This window comes from Drosophila hydei, unplaced genomic scaffold (genome assembly GCF_003285905.1).
Source record: "Drosophila hydei strain 15085-1641.00,03,60 unplaced genomic scaffold, DhydRS2 tig00008119-arrow-pilon, whole genome shotgun sequence".
NCBI lineage: Eukaryota > Metazoa > Arthropoda > Insecta > Diptera > Drosophilidae > Drosophila > Drosophila hydei.
In genome coordinates, this window is record NW_022045830.1 from 1044417 (window position 1) to 1062748 (window position 18332).

General features: G+C 36.5%; 1 protein-coding gene across 1 annotated transcript in view; it reads right to left on the minus strand.

Moving 5' to 3' along the window:
- Positions 1–3082: 3082 nt before the first annotated feature.
- Positions 3083–18332, minus strand: part of LOC111596661 — a 43656-nt gene continuing 28406 nt past the window's right edge. The window contains exons 2-6 of the mRNA XM_023310970.2: positions 15289–15442; positions 12876–13084; positions 4144–4277; positions 3204–3480; positions 3083–3144 (exon numbers count right to left, since the gene is read on the minus strand). Of these exons, the coding sequence (XP_023166738.1) occupies positions 3083–3144; positions 3204–3480; positions 4144–4277; positions 12876–13084; positions 15289–15442 (836 nt within the window). The remainder of the gene's footprint in view (positions 3145–3203; positions 3481–4143; positions 4278–12875; positions 13085–15288; positions 15443–18332) is intronic.

The following is an 18332-nucleotide window of genomic DNA, read 5'->3' on the forward strand; positions in this document are numbered from 1 at the left end:
CTCAGCGGCTTTTTGGGTGAACATTAACTGATCTACAGGCTATTTATAGCAGTTTGATTGCTGATTACGCAAATATATCAGATTGTATATTATTTTCAATAGGGCGTATTGCCAGCAAGTTAATACGATCAATTGTCTCATTCTTTTCGTAAACTTCAATAAGAAAATAATTAGTTTTGAGTTCAATTGAGCTCATTGTTGGCAAACATATGTTTTAATTCCCTTCAAAATTGAGTCCACTTCAAGTCCAACTTGAAGAGCTATAAAATATATAGATATAAGATATTTGCTTTATAAACATTTGCCAATCTTATGAGTTCCAGCTGGACTCCAAGATTCTGATGCCCAGGCGTCTATTATTGTTGATGAAACTGCTCTCCCAATTGCCTGTAATGCAGCCATTATCGCAATTGCAGCCCACTATATTACAGGGTCCACGACCGCAAAAGGAGCCCACCAGCCGCCTGCCATTGGCACAAATGGTAATCGAGCACTTGCCCAGTCTGCCTATACGACCTCCAGCATCTGAACAGGTGCCTCGAGCCACGGAGTACAAGAGCATCAACGAAGGCCGACAGCACTGCGCCTCAGCGCTGCCCACATAGGCCAAGACACAGACAACAGTCAGTGGAATGATTGCGTTCTTCATCTCAGCACGTTTCTAGTAGAGAATTAATTGAGCTTCAGGGTTTTTATACGCATTTTCTTAAGAACTGTAATGAAAGCAGGTCACCTACTTTCGCTTGGCTTATGTTTTGTGTACTACTCAGGCGCTACTATTTTTATGAACACAGCCATATATCATTTATACAAAGCCCATTGAATCATTTATTTAACTGCTCAACTGGCAGGAGACAGTATATGAATGCATTTAGTTATATTAATTAGTTTTGAGCAATATGGTGATATGGCATAGACCCACTTAGCTCCATCTGGTACTCAAAACTCTGACGTTAAAGCGTCGATAATTGTAGGCAAAACTGTTCGCCCAGTTGCCAGAAAGGCAGCCACCTCCGCAGTTGCAGCCGAAGATATTGCAGGATCGACGGCCACAGTAGTTGCCCACTAGCGGCCGGCCATCGGCACAAATGGTAACCGAACATGTTGAAATCGTGCTGTTGGTGCCACCTGCTTCTCTGCAGCGACCTGATAACACGGTATACGAGACGGTCATTGTAGGCCGACAGCACTGGGCACGAGTGCTGCCCACGTGGGCCAACACACAGACGAGAGCCACTAGAATGGATAATTGCTTCATGTTAGTGTTGGGAATTGACTGAACAACAGGGTATTTATAGGAACTCTCGGCGGAAATGTAATTAATAAAATCGAATCCGAAATACCCTAACATAGTAAACAGTTTTCTCTATTTAGTTTAGTTTAGTTTTCTCACTCTCAGATCTCTTTGCCTTTGGCAGCGCAGCATTAAGCGAAAGAAATGTCAAATTAATTGCATATATAATTTTATTATAATACAATTATGAATCCAGAAAGAGTATTCAGTATTCCTCTTTTGAATCACAGTCACAATCAACAAAATGCCTCCAAATTGCTTTTATCTTCTTTATTGTCAGCACACTTTACCCAATTGTCTTATTGCTTTATTGCACTGATTAACTTGAATAGGACAATATTTAATGTTGTTAACTTTTTATGAATTCAAGTGCATTCATTAATCTTGTAATTAGGTCAAATTGCACTTGCGTTGAGAAGCACGCCACGCTTATAACTTGATCGATATTCATTTTCATTTAGCTTCGAAAACTAAAAAAAAATTTAGAGATTAGATTAATTTTTATAATTTCTATTTTACATATATTATATATATATATATTGACCACATAGCTCAAGTATTTATAGGAAGTAACTGTAATGCTTGTTATTTGATCATCGATTTTTATCGATTCTAAACAAAGAAGAAGAAGAAGTTCAGTTAGCGAAAAAATATATAGCGTATAATCGGATAGTCGGATATATGGAGAGATGGACGTTTCTAGTTGAGAATTGACTGAGCTTCAGGGCATTTATAGGAATTTTTAAAGCTGTTTTGAATGCTGATAACATATAAAGACGAAACGCTGACATGACTTTGACTCATTTTTTTAAATATTAACTTTTAAGATTTATAATCAGTAAAAAATTGTAAATATTTTATAAGAAATATATATTTATATGATATGATATACACATATGATAAGAAAAGAGTATCCGAATATGCTTTCAATTAAATTTTAGTTTGTTTCATTTACACAAAAGATATTTAGTTCGGGTTGCTTTAACTTTTATATTAATTCATTCCCTCAAAAATTGGGTCCATTTCTATTTCAAAGGCATGCTTGCCAATGGAATATTGCACAAAACAAATATACTCGCTTCACTTGCTGAACGGGCATAAAAGGGTCGCTAATGCTAATGTTGTACACAATTAGTCTTAGGCAAATATTAGCTCGTTTAATTTAATTGCTGGAAAATAAAAGTTTATGCTTTGAAATTGAATTTGTTTGTTTTTATATTTTTCATTCATTTTTTCGTTTTTTTTTTGTTTTTATTTTTCGTACATCGTTTAATACAAATACATTAACATTTCACATTTAATAATTATGTTTACTTTTAGTTGCAGTTGATTGTGTTTCATTTCTCGCTGTGTGCAAATACATATACACACATATACACATACATATATGTATGTATTTATGTTTCATATGCTGAAAGTGCAGGTTGTATTCATTATTAATTATGATTTATATTAGATTTACATATGTAGTGCTTGCTTCTGTTTTGGCCAACTATATCAAATTGTATTTGTTAGATTTTATCTTCGTTTTGCATTACATCGAGAAAGTTTGCTTGACTATGCAGTTACTATATAGTCAATATATATATTTAAATATATATACAAATTCAACAGTTGCCTTGTTAACTTTTCATTCTTCTGCTTGGCGTAGTTGGGCGCTTACAAAAAGCCGCCCTTAACCGATTTGTCGCCTTCACTGGACTTAAATAATCTTCATTTAATATAATCAAAAAAAACCATAAAATAAAAAAATCAGGCTAAAAGAAAGGCGGCCCACAGATACAGCCACTAACTCAGAGTGCAGTGCCAGCGCAGCAGGGACGCCAGGCACAACAGCCAGGCAAATGTGGCTGAAAGAGCATCATAATTCGATTATATGGAAACGCACTCGCGCTGTGTGCGGACTCACCTGCTCGGGCGCTGGCACAGGTGCCATTCTCAGTTCGCCGCTGATTGACGCCGCTGTCCCTCAGCGCCATTATGGTGGTGCGCAGCCAGCTCTCACGCCGCAGGCTGGCCACGCCCAGTATATCCGACACGCAGCGCAGCTCCAGCATTTCGCTCTTGCCAATGAAGCGCTGGTCGTCGATATGCAGTCGCAGTTGCAGTTTGCTCGCATAGAGCGGAAAGCCCTCGGTGTTGTGTATGACTTCATTGATTTGCGGCTGCAGCTGCATCTGTGGTGCCTGCCACAAAATTGGAACAGATTAGTGAGTGCTCTAGGCGGCAGTGACCGACTAGTCGATACCCTGAAGCCAGTTGCTTGTGCTAAACTAAAGGCTGTGCTGCTTCATATTTTAAGAGTTTAAAGGCAAGAAACTAAGCTCGAAATTTCATGTCTCCAGCTTTAAAAGTCTATCAAATAATAGTTCCACATATAAAAATTTGTAAACTATTTTATTTTTGCCAGCTAAGCGTAGAACTGAAGAGTCTCAAGCATATAGCTCTTGTAGTATTCGAGATAGCGGCTCAGATAGGTAAACAGACGCACATTCACCTCGCTAGAGCTATTCAACTCATCTATCGGGCCAGCCATGCCTCCTTCTGCCAGTTGCACACACAAGTGGATGCAACAGTCATACCCGGTTTTTTTACTAACGTTCTCAATAGCTTCAGGGCATTAAAGGCGCAAATCGAAATCGAAATAGTGGGGCCGAGCTGCGTTGAAAGGCGCACTTGGCATAATCAGTGTCAGTGGAAGTTTCGCTCGCAATGCCACATGCCGCAAGTAATTTTTGGACATGCAGCATGGCCAATGTTGCAATCAGTTTTAGGCCCTGTCCATAGCTGTCTAATGTGCATTTCGGGCAACGGTGCGTATGCGTAACGTGCCCAAATTGTGTACTTACAGTTTTGTTGTTGATATACCATGTAAGCCGCGCCGCAGGACTCGACCACTCGGAGCTGCAGTTGGCCAGCAGCGTATCGCGATATTTGTACGTCCGTCTTATGCCTGAGATCAGCGGATCAAATTTAGGCAGCACTGTGAAGCAAGCGAATGAGTTTAACGTGAGTTGGGGCACGAAATGAACTTAAATTGTTAAATGTTTGGATAGCTGTGTATGTATAGGTATATGCATAAATATATATATATATATATATGTATATATATTTGTATATGACAAGGAATTGATACGTATTTTTACTGCCATTCGAATTGATATTCAGCTTTAACATAATGCTGCTGATTGGGCTCTGAGTGTACAAGAATTTCTTCGTCTTAGAATAAACACAAATAATAATTGGGTATTCAAGCAATGTAAATAGCTGAAATAAATTACAGAAAAAATATTTTAAAAAATTTTAAATATTTTTCTTCTTGTTTATGCTGTTCTAAGATCCTTTCATGTGAATGTCCTTACAACAGGTTTATGCTTATCAAACATAAACATTATTTTTCTCTAAAAATAACCATTCTTCATGGCCACAGTCTCCCAAGGCGTGTAATTGGAGCATAAGGCACAAGTATTGCTCTCATGTTTTTAAACTCAAACGTTTTGTATGTCAGGAATGGTCGTAAATTTCATGTTGCTGCTTGAACAAGTGTCTTACGATATCGTTAAGCCTTCAGCCTCTACAATTTCCTTAAATTACAGCTTAATGACAAATTTTTCATACTATCTTAAGAGCAACAAAAACTTTTTTGCTTGAAAATTCTTTCGAAAGCTTAAAAAGAATTTTTATTGTTTTTTAAGAGCACATTTTTTTGACAGCTTCAAATCGAAAAAAATCTAACTTAACATCTTCAATTTTCAGCCATACAATTTTTTTTTTAATTGCTGTTTTTATTTGCAATCTGCTTTATACTAGACAATAAATAAATTTACTAGCCAATAAATAAATTTACAAGACAATAAATAAACCGGATGGCTAGGGCTCCAATGAGATCATACAACTTATTAAGAATATATTTTGATATCATTTATTTTTAAATTATTTTTTACAGTATTTTATAGGATTTATCAAAGTTTATAGAGTCATATATAGATGAGCCACTGCACAAAGGTCATTTAGGTAGGCTTAGGTTCTGATATTTTTGCTCATCAATCAGTCAGTCAGTCAATCATTAATTACATACAAAAAGCAGTAGCTTAAATAAAATTGATCAGAAATTATGTTATAAATTTCAAGGCTTGAACTTTAGTTACCTTTATCAACATGCTCGACTAGCGCCTATTGAACCTAGGATAAATATTATATATTTTGTGAAATACACAAATTTCTATTTGCAATTGAAGCATTTTACTCTCAAAGAGCAACATTTGTATTTACTTAACACGGAGTTAACGCCATTTAACTAATAGTCGAATGGGAATCAAAGACAGTGGCTGCAGCTTGGTTGTTTGTTTGTTGTTGGTTGGTTGTGGGTCAGCTGAGGTGTTAGTTGCCAGAGTACACCATCGAAGCACTTAGGTAATTATCAAGCAACCAGCAGTCAGTCTCTAAATATTTGTTCAAAGTGTTAATTAATCTTTACAAATAATTGCACAGGACAAACTTTTTTGATGAAAGCAAGAATAATTTGGTTTATTTCGTTGATACACACACAAACACACCCACACACACACACATATACTGTGTAGAAAACAAAGTATCCGTCACCAGAAACCAACAACCAGCAACAACAAAGACCAACTTGAGTTGAACCACAAAACACTGGGCAGCAACAATAACAGCAACAACAACAGCAGCAAAATTTTAGCTGAGTTTGAGCTATAGTCAAATGAATGCCGACTGCCGCAGTTGTTGCTGCTGTTGAAAATTTGTGAAATATGCTAAGGAGCCATAGTCGGAGCTGTAGTCGAAGCCGTAGCCTTAGCCGTAGCCGTAGCTGTGGCCATAGCCAGGGCCGGAGGCATGGGAATACAAGCGAGCGAGCGCAGGACAGGACAGGGCAGGGGCCATCAAAAGTCAGCAGCAGTCAGCAGTAGTATAAACTTTTTAATTGACTTAATACAAACCACTTTGGTGGAAAGTTTGCCTGACCCTGTTGCTACCTCGCCAGCCCGCCGCAGCGCTCTGGCCTTCAGTTAACCCACCGAGTACCGAGTGGCAAGTATTTTGGCCAAGTGCTTGCCAGCTGATGATGATTGGGAGCATGTTGTGCCGCTTTTGGTGGCATCACATCAGCTCGGACTGGTCAATGTTGCAGGTGTACGGTACGGTTGGTGGTGCTGGCGGTGGTAAACAGAGCTGTGACTCGAATTGGCAAAAGGCAACACGCAGCATGCGGCATGCGGCATGCGGCAAATGCGAAAATTGTACGAAAACAAAGCAATCAACTCGGATAAATAAACCAAAAATGCCAAAGTACCAGTAAAACACACACAAACAACAACAAGAACAACAACGTGAACAACAATACCAAAGGCAACTCAAAATAAACAAAAATCAAACGTAAACAAATGACATGTCTTGTGGCACATTGAATACCCTAACGCATTTGAACTTGTACTCTGTATATATATTTGTTGTATTTTTATATATATATAATATATATATTTATATATATATATATATATATATATATATATATATATATATATAATAAACCAAAATATATATATATATTATAATAAAATATATATATATAAAAAATTTATACAAAATCATATTTAATTTGATATTTGATGAGCTTTTCGTTTGACTGTTTTATAAATATATCTCGTCACATAAAATGCTCTTCAAATATTTTTTAAATATATAATTTAGATATATAATATATATATATGATCTATATCAATACTAAATACTAAAACTTTGCAGTGCGAAACTGCTTGAGGCTGCCATATCAAAGCCAACCTGAGCCTGAAAAATAATTCATTTTAAGCCATTCTTACTACTTCTCATATATCTGAAGCTAGGAAGCAGCTCAGAATCATGAATTTAACTAATGTTCATAGAAAGTGAAGCGAAATTGGAGTGTGGATAATAAACAAGCCAAGTCATCCACAGAAAATTATTTTTGCTTGCTATGGGTTGACGAAGTTATTGATTGACTGCAAGGGTTCTGCTGCTTATGAAAATCAGTTTAAAAAAATTCATATCATTCATATCAAAAATATATTTTTATATTTTATTAGGATTTAAACTTATGCAACTCTAAAAAAAGCTATATATTTATTGTGAAAGTTTTAAGGAATTTTTTACCGAACAAAGAATTTTGAGCTAGTGAAACTGGCTAAAATGAAACTTAAAACTTACGAAAAACTTCTCAAAACTTCTTTCGAATTGTTAGACTAAGGAGTTTTCTAAGCAAATACTTAATTAGTTTGCAAATATCTCAAGCTAAATGTGACCTGTCCTGAAAAAATGGAGCTCAGTTCCTTCGCGTTACATTCAGCTCAATAAAATGAAGTCAGCGTCTGCGCAAGAGTATTGAAAATAAAAGAACAAAAGCCAAAATAAAGTAAGGAAATAAATGACACTATAGGCAGTTGGGGAAATTGCTTGCTGCCAGTTTGAATGCTAAACGAGACCAGAAAACCAACAGCAACGGGGGCAAGAACAACAATGAGTTGAAGAAGTTGGAGTGAAAACAAGCCGAGCATAACAAAATACAGGTGAGGCACTTTGGGGGCAGCTCTGTGTCCGGTGCGAGCACCGCAAATGATGAACCCATATTAAAAACTCAAAAGTCAGAAGTGCTTGATGGACAGAGCTGGTTAGACCTTTAAGTATATATGGTATAACAATATGGGAAATCTCTATAGTAATTAGGTGTGTGTGTGTGTGCTTACAAAGGACACACACATTTAGATCACATCCTGAGCAAACTTTGACGAAACTTAATCAGTGGCTGCCAGTGCGACACATGGCACGCAACTAAGCGGAAAAATATTTGCCAAGCCAAACTTTTTACACGCTCCACAAAGCCTTTGGCTTGTTGTTGTTGTTGTTGTTGTTGTTGTTGGTGCTATCATCAAAGAGCGCCAGGTGATTGCCGTTAGAAAATCGAGACACGGCAAACACTTTTGCTGGCTGTTGGGTTGAAAGTTTTTCAGCTGTATTCGATGCTGGGCGATGGCACTTTGGTGACAGAAATACCCAAGTTGATTGTTGGTCTGTCAACAGCTTCTCGCAGCCATTGAAACAAAAAACTGAGTACAAGCCACTACACTACACTACACTGCGCTGGACAACAGAGCCGAGCACAGCACAGGGCCTCGGCATTAAGTTGAAACTACGTGCTGCATCGGACATGGGAGACATTGTTTTATGCAATGGAGGGCGGTGGCAGAAGCTACCCGGACGAAGGGGCGTGGCTGGTGCTCGAAAACTTTTGTCACCAGCTCAGCTCAGCTCAGCTCAGCTCGTTGATGAAGTTTGATGGCCAGCGCTGGCTGGTTGGCTTTTATATTTGGTAATGTTGGCTCCTCATTTTATATATGGCTTGGATTGTCCTTTTTACGGCTTCGGCTGGACTCACACACACAGAGAGAGGGACATGCGGACAGGCTATATGCATGGCAGTTGGCATATGCCAGAAATGGCTCACAACATGCTGAAAATTCAGTCATTTCTTTTATGTTCGGGCGGTCAGTTTATGTCTCTCGTTGGTTATTGAAAAATACGAGCTAAATATGACAATCTTTTCAAAAGAAAATTGTATTTGATTTAGTCCATCAAATACCTTTCTCATTGACAGATTTTGCGATTGATGTAAAAAGCTTTAAGCCAACTGCAAGAGCTGGCCTTAGACAAGAGCAAGGGATAGTTTGAGCTGAGTCTGATCAGTGAAGCTACTAAAGCTTTAAAGCCTTGAGACTCTTGTAGAGCTCCTCTCTAGACGTGCAATTCAGACTTTTAATTTTAGATTTTACTTTCTTGTTATCTGTATATAACCTCTTAGGCTTTGCATTTTAGTCATGCCTTGGCCTCAAACTAAGTTCTCCTCTCTTTGTCTCTCTCTCTAGCGTCAACTTGAATATCCTAGCATAAAACTTCTCCTCGCAAAGTTTGCTGTATATTCATAGTTTCATTGCAGACGTGATTTACTGTTTGGGAATAGATATCGAACTGTGCAGAGGCTTAAAATTGCATTAGAAACAGGTTTAAGTTTCAATGAGTGGAAAATTATATAATACAGAGTAAATATACTCTATAAAGACTTCAATATGAATACATAAAACAGTGTATATATAATCTATGAAGAGTATAGTCTACACATTATTCAATTACATATGGAAAAACTAATATTCCAGTTACCAACAAAATTAAAAACAGTTAAAATCATTAATGGCTACGCTAGAAATTAAAAAAAAAATAAATTTACAAAACATTTAGTTTTACCATACGGAGACTTTAGTGGAGCCAAAAAGCTGTAAAGTTTTAACTTTTAAAATTAGAAATGATTTGAAATAATTGTTTTTTTTTTTTGCTTAAAATATATATAATTAATTAGCTAATAAGAATTTTATCTAATTTTTTTAATTTTCAATATTATTGATTTTTAAAAAAAATTGTAAAATTTCTCTATTTATTTGGCCAATCTCTCATAAAAAATACAAAATTGCCTATGAAAATGCAAATATAAATTCGCTTAGCATTTTGAACTTAAAATGAGTTTCTTGAATATATTTATATTATTTTTTGTTAAACAAAGGTAAATAGTTCTTCAAATGTGAAAGCTCCCTAATTTGACTGAATATAAAGCACAATAGAGACAAAGGTTCAATGCCTAATCAAAGTCAAAGAGAGAATGGTAAGAAGCGCTTATATCAAGCTGTGGAGGCAGAATAAACTATTTATTTATACAAAGTTGTTATGGGTTTAATTGAAGCATGTTGAGCAGGTGAAATCAAAGGAATTGTAACGGCATGATAAAGCTCGAATGGCATTGGATCTAATCTAGTCATTGTTATTTGCATGTTGAACAAGTTAAGCGTGGCTTACTGCCATATCTAAGCACAATAGATAAAATTCAAATTGACATGCAAATGGCATAGACGACAAACAATCTCGAGGCGAGAGTGGCAGGCGGGGGCGGTGGGTAGCAAGAGGGAAGTATTCTTCGTGGGACATCTAAAAACATCCAATTAAAGGCAAAATGCGAATTCAAATTTGATTGTTACGCGTAAACAAATGCTTAAGTGCGCATTATGCAAATCAATACTCTTAAAGTAGCGTCAATAAATAAAGGACCTCCAAGCGTCGCTCTCAACTTGGTTGCCACGATTTGAAGTAGCAACAAATCGCTGAGCAGGAAAATTGCGACAAATAAATCATTTTGAGCCGCATTCGCGTGCGCGTGCAACAAAAGACATAAGCAGCCCATTTTCATTTGCGCCAAATGACATTTGGGCCCGAATCAATTGATTTGAATTTCAAAGTGTGCCAGCGTACACACCCGACCGTGTCGCCGACCAGAGTTCTGCCGCAACCGTTCCCTTTCCCATGCCCCAGCCTGGCCGCAACCGCAGCGGCTGCGTCATCTACGTTGCCAATCAAAGCGAGTGCGAGCTCAAAATGGCGGCCATCATTGCCCGCGGTGCTGACATTAACAAAACCCAACTACAGCAACGCCACGACCAGGCCAAAAAAAAAAAATTAGCTGCTGCTGTCTTTGTTGTGCCCTCTTCAAATTAGTGTAAAGGGTATGCTCAAGCAGCGTCAAGCTGATGTAACATAAGCTGAGCGAGAAAAGCTCAAGAATTATAGATTCATATTGCAGGGAGAAAGTATAGGGGGAGAAAGAGACGGAGAGAGGATGGCAGAGGAGAGTGATAGGGGGAGAGAGGGAGCGAGAGAGGGAAAAAAGAGAGAGAGAGAAAGAGCAAGAGAGTGGAAGCGAGGGGGAGATAGAGTAAGAGTAACACTGAGTGCGAGAGTAAGAGAGAGAGAGGAAGCGAGAGACACTGACGAGAAATGTAGAAAGAGACGGGGAGAGAGATAAAGTGAAAGACAGTGAGAGCGAGTGACAGCGATAGAGAAACAGACAGACAAAGTGAAAAAGTGAAGGAGATAGTGAATATAAGAAAGCGTGAGAGAGAGATAGAGAGTATGAGAATGGGTATGAGAGAGAGAAAAGGGTAAGAGAGAAATAAAGAGAGAGAAGAGAGGAAGGGTGGGAGGGATAGACTAAAAGTAAGAGTGTATATAAAGTAAGAGAAATAGCGTGAGAGAGAGTGACTGATCAAAGAGAAGGATAAATTGAAAAACAGTGAGAGGGAGTGAGAGAGAGGGAAAGACTGCGAAAAAGGCAAAGAACTCAGCCATATCAGTGATGAGCAGCTAGTTGCATATGCCTCATATATTTCTAGTTGGCAGCATTGATGAAGCCACCTACAGGGTATCCTGCAAGTCGTTCAGCACTTATTGGCCAGTTTTCGATGTTGTCATTGTTGTTGTCTGAGTTATGCCCCGATGTCTAGTGGCTGGGCTGCACGTGACAACGGCACAGCCGCCTTTTTGGAGGCAGATTATAAATTGATTCGTACAAAGCTCACAATTGAGTTGAATTTGGCGCAGGCAGGTGGGAGAGCAGTCGAGATAGGGGCTAGGCTGCTGGGCGACTGAGCTCTAGATTTATTAACAATCATTACTCATACAAATGGCTGAAGCGTGTCACAATTTTGCAGCATTTATGCGGCGTCCTTTGAACTGCGTACGCGCCTACTGTGACTGTCGCTTTGCCAATGATAAATGAAAAGGAGTTGAGCCGCGCAGCAACCACCCACCCGCTGGCATCGCTGGCATCGCTGGCGGCGAACCGTGCAAAGACCATTTATAATTTTATTAAGTGTTTTCAAAATTGCACATAATTTGTTGTCTTTGTGTATGAAGCACACACACAGAGATAGACAGACCTGCAGAGAGGCAGGCGTATAAATCAAATAAGTAAATAGCAATATTTTTTGAAGAGTTCACACTTAGAGAAAGTTGTTGAAATTATTTAATTTTTGAATTTTTTTTAATTTAGTTTTCTTCAGAATCAAAAAAATATTAAAATTGTGACTATAATGTCTTTTTGAAAAATTCATAAATTAAAAATATTTTTTACTAAAATTAAGGCGTTTCGAATAAACATTTTTTATATTTCTTCAATCTTATCTAGACTAGAACTATTTTTTAAAATTGTTTATTTACAGGGATGAACACAATTGTTCGCCTTTGAAAACTAATTCTTCAATCCTTTATCACAAAATGCAGCACAGGTGAAAATACTTAAAAATTTAGTACCAATTCAGTTTGGCACTAGGTAACCATCGTTTGCCTAGACTACGGCATTCAAATGATCCAAGCATGAATCGCAAAAAGCTCGAATGTGACTTGGCTTTCTTCAGCTAAAAATGCCACTGCTAAAATTATCTATTATAGACATCATATCATGTTCCTATCGATAACTCAAATGACGCTTCTAATATAAATTTTGTTTTTAGATAAAAAATGTCTATTAAAATTTAACATTAGATACTTCACAAGCGCAATTCATAAACATTTTATATTTAGTTAAAAGCTTAACTGAGTTAAGAGTGCTTTACTATTTTTTCGAGTGTTTTGTCGTGCATGTCCTGTGCAAAGGACACGCGGCTGCTGAGTCAGTGGGCTGTGTGTAATTTGGCTAGTTTTTGCTACATACCGCCAACGGTCATATTGGCCGCTTTATCGATCAGCTCGAACTCGGGCGCATCGCCGGACACCTCGCAGCGGTATTGTCCGGACGAATAGATATTCAGCTTCTCCAGTTCCACGTTGCAGATGAATTGATTGCAATGCGACGAGCCGTCGGCAATGGTGACACCTTTGACGGGAAACCAATTTGTTGTCGGCGGCGTTAGCGGCGAGTATCTGCAAAAACATAGAATTTGACTGAGTGTAACAGAGAGAATCATCAAGAGACAGAGCGAGAGAGAGAGAGAGAGAGCGAGCAAACGCCTTGGAGTTCGAGTGCTGCGCAAAAATCGAACCGAATCCATGAAATATTTATGAGGCGCATGCAAAAAGCTTCGGCTTCAACTGCATTTTGCGCCAACGTTGCGCAACTGCGGTTCAAATAAAAATCCATCGATTTGCAGACCCGTTTCATATATATATATATGTATCTTCTTTTTTTATATATGAATATCGCGGGCATTATGCTGCTTTCAATGGCTGCTGCAACTGCGGCTGTGCTTGAGGCTTAGTAGTTTTCAAGAGCTTCAATTTGAAACAAACTCAAACAAAAAGGTTAAAAAAATACAACAAAAATAAAAGGTATTACAATGAAATTCAAATTCGTTTACCTGGGCCTCACAAATTGTGCATAACTTAAAAATAAATGTGATTCCGATTGGACTCTTTGATCCACTGAATAATTGCAAACAAATAGTTGAATAGTTTCTCTTTAGGCCTTTTAGCTGAATGGAATGCATTAAACTACTTATTTCGTAATGAATAGAATGCGTTAATGTATTTATTAACTATTTTTTTGGCATATGTTTTATTTATCTTTAAATCTTATTAAATTTATTTTTATTTAAATGTTATATAAAATACGTGAAATGCAAAAAAAAGTTTTAAATGAATTTAAATATTTATATTTTAAATTGAAAATAATTGAAAAATTTTACTCTAGTTATTTATATTTATTTAATTTTTATATTTAAGCTTAAATCCAAAATTCATTCACATTCAGAAATTAAATTTTTAATGAAAAGTTTTAGGTAAACATTTTTTTATATCAAAATTTAGTTTATAAAAATATAAAAGCTATTTATTTTTTAAATATAAATATAATAAAAATATAAAAAAGAAAATTGTTATGAAAACTATGTGAAAAAATAGAAAAATGCTATATATATTTCTTATGAGCAGATAAAACTTCAAAGCTAGGTACAAATAGAGACTCTGGCACGCTGGGTCAAAGCCTGAAATTTCTTAAAAGATAATATAAATGAATTCTGATATATACAGTTATCTTTCTCAGTCCCAGTTTGAAATTCCCATATCATATGCATTGCATATGTGATTTGGTGGCGACCCTAAAGGCAACTCTTTTGGACACATTTTGTTTTTCAGTGCCACAAAATGTGTGTGCATAATAAATGTATTTATATTCCAAATGTATGTATATAACAACTTTCAATGAAATATTCCAAGAGTCATATTCTGAGTGAATGCAGCTTGCATTGTTATTTGCATTGGTTAAATATGTATTTGAAAATTTGTTTTGTTCGGAAAATATTTCATGTTATTTTCATTTTGTGCTTCATTTCAAAAGAATTTATATTAATTTATAATTGCAAAACGTGGAAAATTGTGTGCTTTATACACATATTGAATAGCTCCATTATTGTCTATTAGGGGTATTCTGTATTTAATAATTTAATGTGCGAATTGTTCTATTGATTAATTAATTCGTTTCTCTATTTGCCAAGCATCAAATGCGATAATAACAATCTGTGTCTCGCCTTTGGTATTGTGTTTCCAATTGAATTGCTTGACATGTGCTCTCGAGTGTTGCGGCAACATGTTTTCGTGGCTGCATGCCTCTTAAATCAATAGTCAAAAAATGTTGGCTAAAAGGAAAAAAGCCGAACTTAACTGTGGCAACATTTTGTGCTCGATTAAGCCCGAGCATTGACCAACAATTAAGCCAGTTAAATAAAAACTGCGCTTTACACATATTTAAGCGGGTTTCAGTGGGGGCGAGTACGTGGGTGGGGCAGGCAAATGTCACCTGAGCGCCATTGCTGGCGCCCATAAAATCCATTTCAATTAAGCATTTAAATTAGTCGCGACACTTTCAACCGATCGAGTGTGCAGGGGCACTCAGCGGCTGCTGCTGCCTTGCAACACTGTGCTGCACAGAGTGTTGCAATTTCATGACGTTTTCAATTTGCACCATAAAATCTGCATGAATGCGCCGGCACACTCGCCAGCCATTTTATTATTGCCAGCCAGAGCCGAAAAATATTTTTATGGCTGCTTTTTATTTGTTTTACAGCCGCCACAGCAGCAGCAGCCGTCGTTAAAGTAAAAAAAAAAAATGGCAATGCGTTCGCTGTGCTTACCTGAAAAACTCATGGCCATCCTTATACCATTTGACCGAGTTGAGCGTCCGATTGCCCATCTCATAGCTGCAAAACAGTTTGGCCTTTTGTGCGACATCGATAATGGGCGGGACGGAGAGGCTCGATAGGTGCAGCGCCTCGATGGGCCCAATAACTGCAAAAAAGGGCCAAAAAGTAAATGGTAAGTGGTAAATGGTAAATGCGGCTGTTTATCAAAAAAGCTTTTGATAACAGCAGTGTTTCCAAAAATGTCTTAAGTCCATGTGATCAAATTAATACAATATTTAAGCCATCAACTATGGTGCGCTAAGAGCTTGTGGCCCATTCAGACTTAAAGTTTAAATACTGTTATTTATTTTTACTCAATATTTGCATTCAATTTTGAATTAGTTTTCTTTGTTTTACTGCATTTGAAGTGCGTCAAAATGCTAAGTTGTTACAAATGCTTTAAGCTAATGGGATTAATTCTCATGCTGTGGCATGATTATGCTGTTCGTTGCTAAATACGAGTGAAGTCTTAAGAAGTAAGTCGATTGTGTCCTTCTGCATAATACTTTTAACTGAAACTCTTCTACAACTTCATGCAGTAATTGAAAAACCTTAACACAGTTCTAGCTGTAAGGCAAGCTCGATCTGCCATGCTCTACTTTTATCTGTTGGTTGTGGATATACTTATTTATAGATAGGAATATACTTCCTCGAATTTCTGAGTGAACTTCAAAATATATTAATTTAAATAAATAGATTTTAATATTCTACTTTTTCAGACAATTCATGTCTAGCTCATGAATATCATCAAAATTCAGAATGTGCATAGCCAAGCCACGCAATAAGATAGCCAAGCCATCAGTCGTCTAGCTTACACAGCGCTCAAATGTATGCAACACTTTCTTTGTATACCTCTGTGTAGATGGCGCAAGTCAGTTGACCTTGCTCACGGCGTCTCTATATTTGTCTCTTTCTCTCACGCATAAATATTGCATTTAACTGAGCTTCGCTGGCCACAGGGCGCACTGGTAACTGGCAGGTGGCTTTTAATTAAGTTTCTTTTCACTTTTTGCCTGATAATAAAAATTACAACAATTGGACCAGAGGCAGCTGAGGCAAATGTATTTGTGGCATTGTAATTATTATTGTTGTCGGTTCTGCTTGTGTGTGTGGTTTTTTTTTATCTGAACTATGAACTTTCGTCGGCCGACAAAATAATTAGCGTGATGCCATCTCGCTCGCACACAAATCTCGTTTGTCTCTCGCTCGGCCATTGTGCCGAGCGGAAGCAACAGTTTTTCATTTGTTTATGTGTCCGAGTTTCCGTGGCAGAACCGGATTTAATGGTCCTACATAGTCCTCTCCACTAATTACAACAACAAACAACAGTCAACAGACAACGGACAACAAACAAAAATTAACTTATGTGCCCCATAAATTAGCAACGTAATATAACTTATTCCGTTTGCCTCGGCTTAATGACATTTGCTCAGACAGAACTTTGTGATAATTCGCTCATAAACTTTGTCCCATTATATTAAGTATAATTGATTTATTTGGCTGGCGAAAGTATTATGTATGTATATAGATATAATTTTTCATTATGCATTCAATGTTTGATTATAATAAATATAATTATGTGCTTCGTTAGTTGCAGTTAGCGTTGACTATCACGTTGAAGGTGGGAAGAGAAATCAAGTTAAGCAAGAAGTTTTTATAGGTTTGTTTTGCTTATATATGAAATGAAGACTTGCTTAGTATTTTACTGTTTATATAGTGATATGCTTTATAGTGATAAATTGTAATTCATATTGAATTTTTACAGCTGAGTGTTTTCCTTCTTTTTACAAGTTCAGTCAGCTTATTCATTATCAAATGACATATGATAATTTTGAGAATTTAATTTTTATAATTTTTATTTTTGGCTATTTATTTGAGAGTTTATGTTGAGTTTGCCACAAAAAGGCGGGGCTGGGTGTTGAACTTATAAATATATATGAAACAAATAAGCTTTTATATTTATATATATATAATAAACATATAATTAATATATATTTATTTTATTTATTCTTTCCTCTATTCACTTATTTTTGTGCTTTAGTTTTAATTCGCTTAAAAGTCCTTAATATTATAATTTTTTTATTTAATATTCACAATATATATATTCATATATATTGTGCCTTATTTTAAATTCACTTTTTTTTAAATTTGTTTTTTTTTTTTTTGTAAAATAAAACATTTAGTAACTTTTTATTCTAGTTTTTTTTATGAGCAGCAAAAAAAGCTTCAAATAAATACGAAAAGTAATCAGATATGTAAATTAATGTGAGAAATGTTAAATACATATTTTATTTATAAAATACATCTGTGCAAATATTTAATACTTTTTTATGCATTTTTTTATATAGAGTTTTTATTAATATAATATTTGTTTACAATCTTGTTTTGTTTGCATGTAAAATTAAGTACGGCTGACATGTGCGATTAACTACTTAGCTTGTTGTTGCTGCTGATATAACATTGACAGGGCTTTAATATTTATGGGCAAGAGCCTGGCTGGCTTAAAGCAATTTGCCAGTTCGAAAGTTAGCCGACAAATTGCTTTAGGCCAGGCCAGGCCAAAGCCGAGCCGCATTACTCATAATGACGAGCAAAAAATTCGATTGGCTTAGAAAGCAATTAACATGCTAAGCACACACACACAAACAGAGATACACACACACTCCCACACACACACACAGATACACTCACGCAACATACAACGAAATTAAAAAGGATTTCTGGCGCAAATGACGAGGGCATTTTGAGAGCTTGGCCGCAACTATGTATGCTGCATAGGCTTCCGGCTAAATCTGGCTCAAGTCTTTGCCGGGCAGCTATTGGATGTCTTCTGGTAATACCCTAAGCAGCATGGTTTAAGGCTATACTGGTTATTATGTTATGCATATGTGTGAAATAATAATTAGACAAGAGAGTTTTAGTTACGCAAATATATACTTGAAATCATGTATATAAAATTTAATCTATTTCCATTTCGAATATTGAATTTGAGACAA